The sequence below is a fragment of the Gouania willdenowi genome, chromosome 5 (assembly GCF_900634775.1).
Source record: "Gouania willdenowi chromosome 5, fGouWil2.1, whole genome shotgun sequence".
In the NCBI taxonomy this organism is placed as follows: Eukaryota; Metazoa; Chordata; class Actinopteri; order Blenniiformes; family Gobiesocidae; genus Gouania; species Gouania willdenowi.
This window is the reverse complement of record NC_041048.1, coordinates 27,891,528-27,902,787: the sequence shown is the minus strand read 5'-3', so window position 1 is coordinate 27,902,787 and position 11,260 is coordinate 27,891,528. Positions and strand designations below refer to the sequence as shown.

At 35.2% G+C, this 11,260-nt stretch overlaps 1 protein-coding gene across 1 annotated transcript; it reads right to left on the bottom strand.

Moving 5' to 3' along the window:
* Nucleotides 1-1,658: 1,658 nt before the first annotated feature.
* Nucleotides 1,659-10,262, bottom strand: tmem167b (transmembrane protein 167B). Its single transcript, XM_028448094.1, has 3 exons — nt 10,088-10,262; nt 7,857-7,988; nt 1,659-2,882 (listed from the first exon to the last, which is right to left on the bottom strand). The coding sequence occupies exons 1-3, from the start codon at nt 10,095-10,097 to the stop codon at nt 2,800-2,802; spliced, it is 225 nt and encodes a 74-aa protein (XP_028303895.1). The 5' UTR covers nt 10,098-10,262; the 3' UTR covers nt 1,659-2,799.
* Nucleotides 10,263-11,260: the final 998 nt, after the last annotated feature.

Sequence of the window (11,260 nt, the reverse complement as noted above, 5' to 3'; positions counted from 1 at the left end):
ATTCTTCCATTTTTGAATTATGGAGGCCATGTGCTCATTGGGACCTTCAAAGCAGCCGAAATTTTTCTGTATCCATCCCCAGATTTGTGTCTCAAAACAATGCTATCTCGGAGGTCTCCAGACAATTCCTTTGACTTCATGTATGGTGTTTGCACTATGTCAATTGAATTTGCCACAGGTGGACTCTAATTACGCTGTAATCCTCTCAAGGATGATCAGTGGAAACAGGATGCTCCTGACTCAATCTTGAGCTTCATGGCAAATGTGATTGCTTATTTTCTGGTTTTCATAAATTTGCAAGTCTATAATAAAAACTTTTTTACAGTATCATATGGGGTATTTTGTGTAGAATTTTGAGTAAATAGGTTAATTTAATATGATATAGGATTGACTAAGCCAGTCACCTGGCCTTATCAATTACGGTAGTCATAACGGCTGGAAAAAATTCTGTAAATACACAAATTACATCGAGACTGCATGGAGATGTTGGCAATTTTTTCTCTCTAAAAACAATGATTTATTAGCATCAGTGAAAAAGTGATGTTTAAAAATGTGATTTTTGCATCAACTCAGATTGTTCACATGGAATTAAAACGCGGTGAGAAAAAAAAAACACTATTTTCATTTAGTTTTTAGGATAAAACTTCTAATATTTACCAAATATCTATAGCCACTCCAAATTTTTAAATGAACATTGAAAAAAGAATAACCAGCCACCGAAAAATTTTTGGCCAAAAAATGTTCTCACTGAAACCCTGCATCAGGTATAATGGATAGAAAATTTACAAGTAATAGTAATTTTACACTTGTGGTCTCAATGGTAAACCAGAACTCTCTCTGAACTCACCCTCAGGCCTTTTTTGGCCTGCTTCATAGACATTTTATCACTACCCAAAGCATTGTGAGATCATCTCACTGAGATATAATCATGACATTTGAGTCTAAATATTCCATCCGGTACATTGAAAAGGTTAAGAGTTCCTCCTTCTTTACCAACATAGTGGTTGTGGGGACTTCAGCAACTTTTATCAGAGCTGTATGTGGGAAGAAGGATCAGGTTGTGGTAACTGTTGGTTGTCTGCATTATGGGGCCAGTCCCCAGTGTTTACCACAGGCAAGAGGTGTCAGGCTGGATCACAGAGAGAGTACACACTTTTTTTCATGGAAGTCAGGACTGACAAAATTCATATTAAAAGTTAAGAACCACCAATATGCTGTGGTAAATAAATAAGATGGAAACTTAGTTCATCACTAGAGGCTACCCTAACAACGTGTGCGTGCAATCTGGAGCAAATAAAAAAAGTTGACATAAAATAGATTGTAAAATGTAATAAATCAAAACCAAGATTAAAATTATTTAGTTATTTATAGCCCCTTTGTTTTAAATGTTTGTATTACATTTTAACCACCACCCAATCTAAGCCTTAACTGCAACAAAAGCACTGGTGAAATTTTAGGAAGTGTTATTGTTTATGTCTTTATATTTATAACAAATATAATAAAGTAAATTAGTAACCAATAATTGCAAATTTAATATTACTTTTCATATTAATATTTTATTCCTGACTTTTCAGGGTCGCTATAGCTGAAATATGGATGTGAAATAAGGAATCCAGTTGGAAATTCTTCTTTAAATTATTTTATATCAAACTCACAGAAACACACATATTGTCTTTATTTGTGTGCATCATAAGAAGTGTTTTTGATTTATAGAGCATTAAACATGTCTGAATAAACATACACTCAGCAAAGAAGTCTCAGCAACATGCCTCAAATTGTTCAGCAGAGAAACCTAAATACTTTAGCAGTTGCCATCTTATTTTTGTTTTTCCACCTTACTGTTTGGTAGAGGGTAAATCCAATAAATCATTATACAGGGCATCATACAAATCAAAACCAAGAAACAGATAAATTAGTATGAGCTGAACTTTTACTCAAATAAGTATCTTCTTCACAAACAATTTGGATTTAACACTAAAAAGGAGACAGAACCTTCCCCTTTTGGCATTGCTTTTAAATCCTCAGGCAAGTTTGCTAAACAAACCAAATTTCATTCTGACCCATAGAGGACTTGCAATCAATTGGTACCAGTAAAATGTTGGCGTTCAGCATATAGGGTATTTAATGCTGAAGAACATGTTAACAACAGACATGTGCAAAATGTGTATTTAAAACCTAAAAAAGGATCAAATGTGCCACTGGTAAAGATGTAGCACAGAAAAATGGGGGAAATTGGGTATGACATTTTTATATATTACTTTTCTCTTTTCCTCCACCAATGACAAACAAAATAAGATACAAAGACAGTGTTGCTGAAAGCAAGAAGAGTTGATCCGTTTCAATCTGACCCCAAGTTACTTTTTAGCCACTCAAGAAATATTTTCCCAAGGTATAGTATACAGCATGGCTAAGTTATATCCAGATAAAAGATATCTAGCACACGCTGTCCACAGACCCACTGCATCTTTCACCATAAATATTTCTGTGTTGTGAATAAAGAACAAGAAACAACCAACAGATAAAAGTAGACGACTTCCTCTGCAGTAGTTGTGCAGTGGATTCCCATCAATCTTCATGTCTATAGTGCATGTCGTACATCATTATGAAGGGAGTCATGTACTCAGTTGCCAGGAAGGGGGCAGCACAAGCTTGGCTTTCATGGAGGTCCACACACACAGCAAGGGCTTCATCTGCAACATAATCCCAATGTTGTCTCACATCAAGGATTAGCATGTGATCACAGAGACGAGTCCTTCCCCTGCCGGCGTTCATCCAGTCCTTTCAACACTCATCTGACTATCATTTAAAAAAAACGATGTAGAACGCCATGATCAAGCAGGAAAGTGCCACAGCAAAGTGAAGTCTTGTCCCAATTACTGCCGCTAAGATAGACATAAAGACACAGAACAAGTACAGTTACAGTTCAACTATAGAAGGAAGAAAATAAGAGGATAAACAAATCCATCACTTAAACAAAGCCTGATGTGAAAGTTCACATTTTACCTCTGCACCGTCAAACAATTATTAACATTCCAGGTGTGACAAATGTTTGCATCTGACCCTGCATTTGTAGGGCCCTATAAAATCCCTTTTATTTTTTTCTAAATTCCATTTCATTTTTTTCCAAATTCCTTTTTTTCCACTTTTAATTTTTTAAATTGTTTTTTTTTTTTTTTAGAAATATTTATCATTTTTTAAAGAAAATATTAGTTGTTAACTCCTGTGAGGAAACAAAATAAATAATAATAAATTAAAAAAATTAAATAAAAATGTATGTAAAAAATAAAGTACACACAATTAAAAGGTAGATATAAGTTGTAGTGTCATGTATTATTCTGATTTCACCTTTTTAATTATTAATTTTGTCATCAAGATGTATGAGAACAGTATTAATGTCACCTGATTTCCTCTCAGGGATCAATGATTTACTGAATCTGAGCAGGTTTATTGATTAAGTTCTGATCAACTTAGTTTAAATTAACCTAATTTAAATGATCCTATCTTCTGTGTAATGTGGAATTTGATGTTGACTAAATGTTGCACTTTGTTACTTTTGTCCCCCATAGTCAGGACGAAAGTAACACCATGCAATACACTGAAGTTAAAAAACAAAAGAAACAAACAAAACAAAACAATGTTCTGGCTAATAAGCCATGCACTCTCTTAATTGAAAAAAATATTACATTTGTCATCGCTTGATTAAAAAAAAAAAAAAATTTAATTAATTAAGTATAAACTTTGATTGTTTTCATTATTGTGTTTCATTAGTTAATTTTTTTATTAATTCGTTATTTCAACATGCATTTTACTGTAGCTCTGATGAGATGTTAGAATGTAACATTCTAATAACGTTGCTCCTATGGTTGTACTTGAGGTAGCTAGCTGACTGTGAACCTACGAGACACGGACAAAAAACTGGAATAAAAAGAACTAAATTACAGCACGAAGTTAACGGGCATTAGAGGTTCTGTAGTTAGGAGTCAGTGATCATTTCTGTTGTTTTAGAGGGTGTTTGTGGTTGTTTAAGATGAGTTTAATGCAGCCAGGACAGGAGGAGGGAGGGTGGTGCACCTAATACGCGGTCCCCGGAAACATTTCCCCATAAAAAAACGTTCTTTGCCCCCACGGTAACAGTGTTTCATGCCGATTTTGTCCATTTCCGAGTTTAAAGGTTTTTATTGGTCGATTCGGTGATTCCATCCATGATTCTGTTAACGCGGATTTTATAGGGCCCTACATTTGTCTTACATTGCATTTATTTTATGAGCTACAGTCACAACCAAAGCAATAAACATAATGTATGAAAAAAGCTTTAAAAAGTATTGGTTCTAAATAGGGATGCTCAATTTTACTTATTTTTAAAAAACCAACACCAATGCACATTAACCAATTAATAACCATTATTAAGGGCGTAAAGCTTCATCCATTAGATCGATGAATCAATTTATATTCCTACATTCCAACTACATCAATCTGTGCTCGACAAGTTGGCCTTCTGGATGACATTAAGCGGTAGAAGCATTAGCATTAGCTCTGCAGAAAGTCTCATGATAACCATCATGTTAAAACAAAAAGTGGCAGGCTCAACCACTGCTCATTTGACTTGAATTTATTTTATGTTGAAAAAACAAACGGAAGAGTCAGGTAAACCTAATATGTATTTTTATTCAAAACATATTGAGTATTGAAAATGAGAGCTGAAAAGTTAACATCCTGTTCATTTAAACTGAAGTGTTGGTTGGACTTTATTCAAATAAAAATGTGAATACATTTGCCATTAAATGTTATTTTATTTAAAAAGTTACTTAATCGATTTCAAGACACTGAATCATTTCGTATCGAATCGTTCTAAATGAACCAATATCATCCTTCAATTGAATGGGCAACAGCGAATCGTGATTAAATCAAATCTTTGCTGAAACAAATCGTAACACCCCAACCGAATCTATATGTTCAATTGAGGATTCGTGGGTGAGTGTGTGTGTGTATGTGCTTGTTGTTCCGTGTATGTCGCACACTCAACAACCTGTATGACTCTCAGCAGTGAGTTGACATAATAATAGAGGCTAGGGTGTCCCAATCCTATTTTGATATCGGATATCGGTTTGATATCAGCCAGAAAATTAATATCGGATTTTATCAGACTGCATCTAAAATCCCAGATACAAGCGCGCCGATAAAATTTTCCGCTCTAGCACTGCTATCCATAGGTGACTGTGGTTCACACTCCAAAGTTTTTATTCAATTGTATAATACTATAGATATTACGTTGAAGGTTAAAATTGATGTAACCAATAGGTTAATAATAAATGGATCAGTGTTTCTCATACCTACTGTTGCTAACTATTGTTCTTTGTTTGAGTAACACCACTTGATCAAGCCTTTTCTGCGCCTGACTCAAGGATTCTTCCTTCCGCTGATGTAAGTTTGTATCACACTTTTGACATACATATTTTTTCATTTTAACATATTGAAAAATTTCACCTTTAAAAATTCATATATGAAAAAAATAAACATTTTAGGGTATTTCCTGGGTTAGGTAGGGGAATGTGGTTTCTCGTGTTCCTCATCAAAAAGGTTTTGTGAATTGGTATCAGAATAATGTGGTGTCAGTGCAGTGTTGTAAATATGGGGGGGATGGATGCACCCTCTCCATTCTGTGTCTATCTGGACACCCTGTAGTAAATTCATGTGTCGTGTGGTATGGTATGATGGTTAGGGCTAAAATACAAGCTTTAGCAGGGTAGCTAAAAATAAATATGAGCTAAAATACAACTGACGGAACTTTAAGTCACGTGGTGCACCTATCATGTGACCTAAACTGGCCAATGAGGGGCAATGCGCATGCATAGAGTGGCAGTCTATGGATACGTTTAATGTAACACAGACTCAGCAAGGCTGCAATATCGGTATCGTAACGGAAGTGAAAAAGTTGTATCGGGACATCCCTAATAGAGGCGCCCCTTTGCCCTCTACTAACTTAACGTGGAAGTGAGCGGTATGAGTTTTTTTTTTGTTGGACACATGCACACAGCTTTGTTTTGCTTGCTTCATTGCTGCAAAGTGGTCACCTGCTGCATGTTGTTTTGGTAGATGTTGATATTGCCCTGGGCCCTAAAAAATCCATTTGATTTTTTCCAAATTCTGTTTTATTTTTTCCCAAATTCTGTTTTTTCCACTTTAATTTTCTAAACTCCGTTTTTTAGAAAAATGTATCATTTTTTAAAGAAATCATTAGGTTTTAACTCCTGTGAGGAAACAAAATAAATACTAATAAAAAAAAAACTCACAATTAAACAAACACGTATGTAAAAAATAAAGTAAGATACAATTAAAAGGTAGATATAAGTTGTAGTGACATGGATTATTCTGACTGCTCCTTTTTAATTATTTACATGTCATATAAAGATGTATGAGAACTGCATTAATGTCACCCAATTTCCTCTCAGGGATCAATGGTTTACTGAATCTGAGCAGATTTATTGATTAAGTTTTGATCAACTTAGTTTAAATTAACTTAATTTAAACTATCCTATCTCTGTAGCTCTGATGAGATGTTGTTAGAATGTAACATTCGCTAATAACGTTGCTTCAACTGGCCTATTTTTTTAAACCGGAAGTTCCCACTGAAATGGTTGTACTTGAGGTAGCTAGCTGACTGTGAATATGTACCTACAAGGCACGAACAAAAGGCTGGAATAAAAAGAACTAAAGGACAACACGGACTGAGTTATTCTTAGTTAGCGAGGCACAACAGTTCGAACAATGAGCAGGTGAAGATGATTAAAGTTGATCACGTTCTCACGGAGCGCTACACAAAAAACGTACGGAGCTTTACAGACACAGCAAAGTTAAACGGGCACTGGAGACTGTATTTAGGAGTTAATGATGATTTGCATTGTTTTAGACAGTGTTTGTGGTGGTTTAAGATGAGTTTAATGCAGCCAGGACAGGAGGAGGGAGGGTGGTGCACCTAATAAGTGGTCCCCGGGAATATTTCCCTATTAAAAAAAACGTTATTTGCCCCATGGTGACGGCGTTTCATGCCAATTTTGTCCATTTTCGCTTTTAACCGTTTTCATTGGTCGATTCCGTGATTCCGTCTGCGATTCCGATGATGCAGATTTTAAATGGCCCTAAATGCCCCCATGAGTTGATTGATATAACTACCTAATTTCAATAAATTAACCGTTAGTCTTAATTGGTTTAAGTTTTTAATTGGTCTAAGGTTAACCAGGTTAAAAGGTTAAATCAAACCATTTGTGTTAAAAGTGTTACAAGTCATTTTGGCAACAGTAACTTCACTTTAGATTGTCAAACATTTTCTAATAAAAACATAATCTCGGTAATGTGATAGAGGTCCTTGAGGAGGTTCTGGCAGAAATTAGACATTAACTTAAACTCACAAAACAACGTTAAAGACGAATACATAGTGGTCGACCCTTACCAAGGACAACAAAAGAATCCGAGGTACTAAATTATCAGGATCTGAAACAAGTGTCACAAAAATGATTCCTGAATCTGATGTAGCATAATGTACCAAAACAAGAACATTACTTTACTTTACATAAAATCACACTAAAAAGAAGTAGAAATAATCACTTCGATGCTCATCACAATGTGGCTGTGGCCTTCAAGGATGCTTTTGGACTCACTGAGATTATAATTTACTGTTAACTAGAGTTACAACATATTGTACTTAAGGGCCTCACCAAGTAATGTCATTAGTTGCAGTGAACAATATAATGGACATGATAACTGCAAAAGAATTGAATGGGGAGAGCATTGACAGTTCACACTATTAAGAAAAATCTCCATTAATGAGTTCTACCACAGTGGGACGCATCTAAACTTACCTTTGTAGAACACACCCCACACCCCTTTCTTTTCTGACAGCAGCCAGCTGTTGAGACGTGGCACCTTTTTAAGGTACGCACACGTGCATACAAACAGCAGCCCAAACACCAGGATGCCATCGAAAGAGTAAACTGAGGACGAAGGGAGAAATTCAATTACTGTTGGAAGTGTAAATGTGCTTAATTACAGAGCACTCTATATTACATGCATAGTGCTTTATACTGTTAGTCACATTCACCCACACACCAATGGGGCCTCTTATTAGATGGTCAGCTTTACTACCTCAACTACTGCTCCATCCCAAATAGCCAACACTTAAAGTCCATAATTTACAATATATTACATGGATCAAAGTTCCTAGATTATGTGTCCAATTTTGATTTGTTTAGAGACCAAAATCCAGTATAATAGAGACTAAAATGTAAATATTTTATTCTGTGTGCCATTTTATAAAAGGTTATTTTTTATTCCTTTAATTTTGAACAAGAACTAGGTTAGATATTATGTGTTGCAACTTTACCCACACCAAGACCAAAGAGATCAAGAACCAAATGCATCAGAGTGAAAAGGGTGGTGAAATTCAATAAATTAAATAAATTTAAAAAAAACACAGAACAATAACATCAGTAATCACCCTCTTACTTGTGTGCTGTGCTGCTAAGGAATGGGTAACACTTACTGTAGACCAGGGGTCACCAACGCGGTGCCCGCGGGCACCAGGTCGCCCGTAAGGACCAGATGAGTCACCTGCTGGCCTGTTCTAAAAATAGCTCAAATAGCAGCACTTACCAGTGAGCTTTTATATATATAGATTTATTTATTTAGCTATTCTTGTTTAAATCACACTTACATGTAACTTAGAAATGACAATACATATATATAAACACTTAAAATGTAAAGTGTTTTTTGTGTTTAATACATACTTGCCAACCCTCCCGATTTTCTCCTGATTTCTGCCCGACATTGTCCGGGCGGACCATCCTTCACTGAGCGTCGTTTCCAGACGGACAATAATAACGATTACACCGCATAAGAAGAGGAAGAAGACTCTTCTTCCTCTTCTTATGCGGTGTAATTATATTATTGTAATAATAATATTGTTGTAATAATAATAACGATTACACCGCATAAGAAGAGGTGTAATCGTTATTATTGTCCGGCCGGAAACGAAGCTCAGTGAAGGATGGTCCGCCCGGACAATGTCAGTGAGGAAATCGGGAGAAAATCAAATCCAACCATGTGTAGGGAAGTGTTTCTGTTATGGTTGTAGCCGTTGTTGTATAGGCTATGTTTAATTTTCCTTTTGTTGATTATTTTTATTTCAAGCATACATTGCATAGATTGATGGATAATTTATGCAATGTATGCCTTTTTTGTTTAATTTTATGGTATTTATTTTATTAATTCTACTACTACCACCATTTACCATTTGCACGGGTACTGTGGAATTTGTTCTTTACTTTATATGTGTTTTTCAAATAAAAGAACACTGTGAAATTGAATTATTTCATTTTCTCTTCAAAAAGCAAACTACCCCCCCCCCCCGCTCTTTTGAAAATCTCCCTAATTATTATTTAAGTGTGTATCAAACTGGTAGCCCTTCGCATTAATCACTACCCAAGAAGTAGCTCTTGGTTTCAAAAAGGTTGGAGACCCCTGCTGTAGACCATGGGCCTTGGGCATATATTTTTTTGTGCGAATGTCGTATAATTTGTTTTAATCTTGCCATCTACTGTGTCAATCAACCTGTTATTCCTCAATGGGGATTGATAGAGCTGACTGGATGTGACACACAGAGTATTTTACTGTAACACAACAAATCAGTGGTTAAAAAACGTTGTTCAATGAGTGACAAAACTCTATGACCTGCTTACACACACACACACACACACACACACACACACACACACACACACACACACACACACACACACACACACACAGAGACAGAGAGACACACACAGAGACACACACACACACACACACACATCTATGAAGCTTGTTGAAACGCGTGAGACATTCTTCACTTCATAGACGACACTTAACATCACATTTATATCGGTAAGGCAGCCGTAAAACACCTCTGCCAAATGTAAATGACTGACACAAAGTGCGGTTCAGGGCCACGTCTACAGCTAGCCTAGCCTAGCCTCCACTAGCCCTCACTGCTACAAGTAGCTCAACTTACAAGATCTATCTCTGAATGTTGCAGATAATTACGCAAACCTACCATTTGTCATGTTGGCGGTCCGGTCTCCAATATAGTTGGGTGACTGTTTCTCCTTATAAATTAGCAGTCCATGCTCTGTTTACTTTGAAAAAATGTTTATCATGCAGTCAGTTAAGTTCCACTCTCTCTCTAATGGCACTTCCGTTTCCTAGAACCGCGCTCTTCATCTACGTTATTGTTGTCGTCGTCCAACGAACCTTTGCGCCACCTAGTGGAAAATATTAGTAGAAAGCCTGTAGGGAAAAAAAGGGTCTTCAAAGTAAAAGTAAAAGTAAAAATAAATGAATAAAATAATAATTTACATGCATAAAATACATGATTAAATGGACAAAAATTAAAAAATAAATCAAAATAAATTATATTTGTATTGTCTTTTTTATTTCAACTTTTATTTATCAATCTATATTTAAACGTTGGACAATTTTTTTATTTTTTTATTTAATGATGCATTTATATTTGCATTTATATTTTCACTTTTGTAATTTTTTCACTTATATTTATTTATTTGTATTTCATTTTTATTTTCCTTTCTTTTATTTTTATTTATTCATTTAATTTGAATTTTTGGCAGGTTTGGTCCTCCATAACAGTCATCCATAATAACTATCATATAAATCTCCTTAACACACTGACTACCGATTAGTTCAATTATATTTCCTTTAACAAGTGAAAAGAACCCTATTCTTCAGAATTCAAAATATACTGAGTGCAAATTTGCAAGTAGAAAAACATTTCTACATACATTTCGTCTCATTTTAAGAATTTAAGCAAGGAATTTCAAATTACAGCTTTTGTGAGGGGTAAAATTACAATTGTAAGAGAAGCAGTTAGTATTCATATCTCTGGCAAAATGTCTTTATCTTTAACTGTTACATTCCTCAGCATATTGCAAATATTGTTTAAATATTCAAGATTTGAACAGGGTGGCTTGTGAGTTCTTATTACAGTCTATGGTTTAAAGCCATAGGGCCTCAGCACCATTCATGCACAGATCACTCCTAATTCTGTCTGGAATGTTATTTTTCAGAAAGAAAACAGTTCCACCCCCAAATCTGTCCCTCTCTGATCTAAATATATTAACATGTATCAGAACTACTGAATCTGTTATTGTGGTGTCCAAGCATGTTTTAGTAATAGCTATTATACATATATCATTTTCCAGTAAAATAATAT

Coding starts and splice junctions, on each gene's coding strand:
- tmem167b (XM_028448094.1), bottom strand. Junction 2,883..7,856: donor GTGGGGTGTGTTCTACAAAG/GTAAGTTTAGAT, acceptor TGTCTATCTTAG/CGGCAGTAATTGGGACAAGA.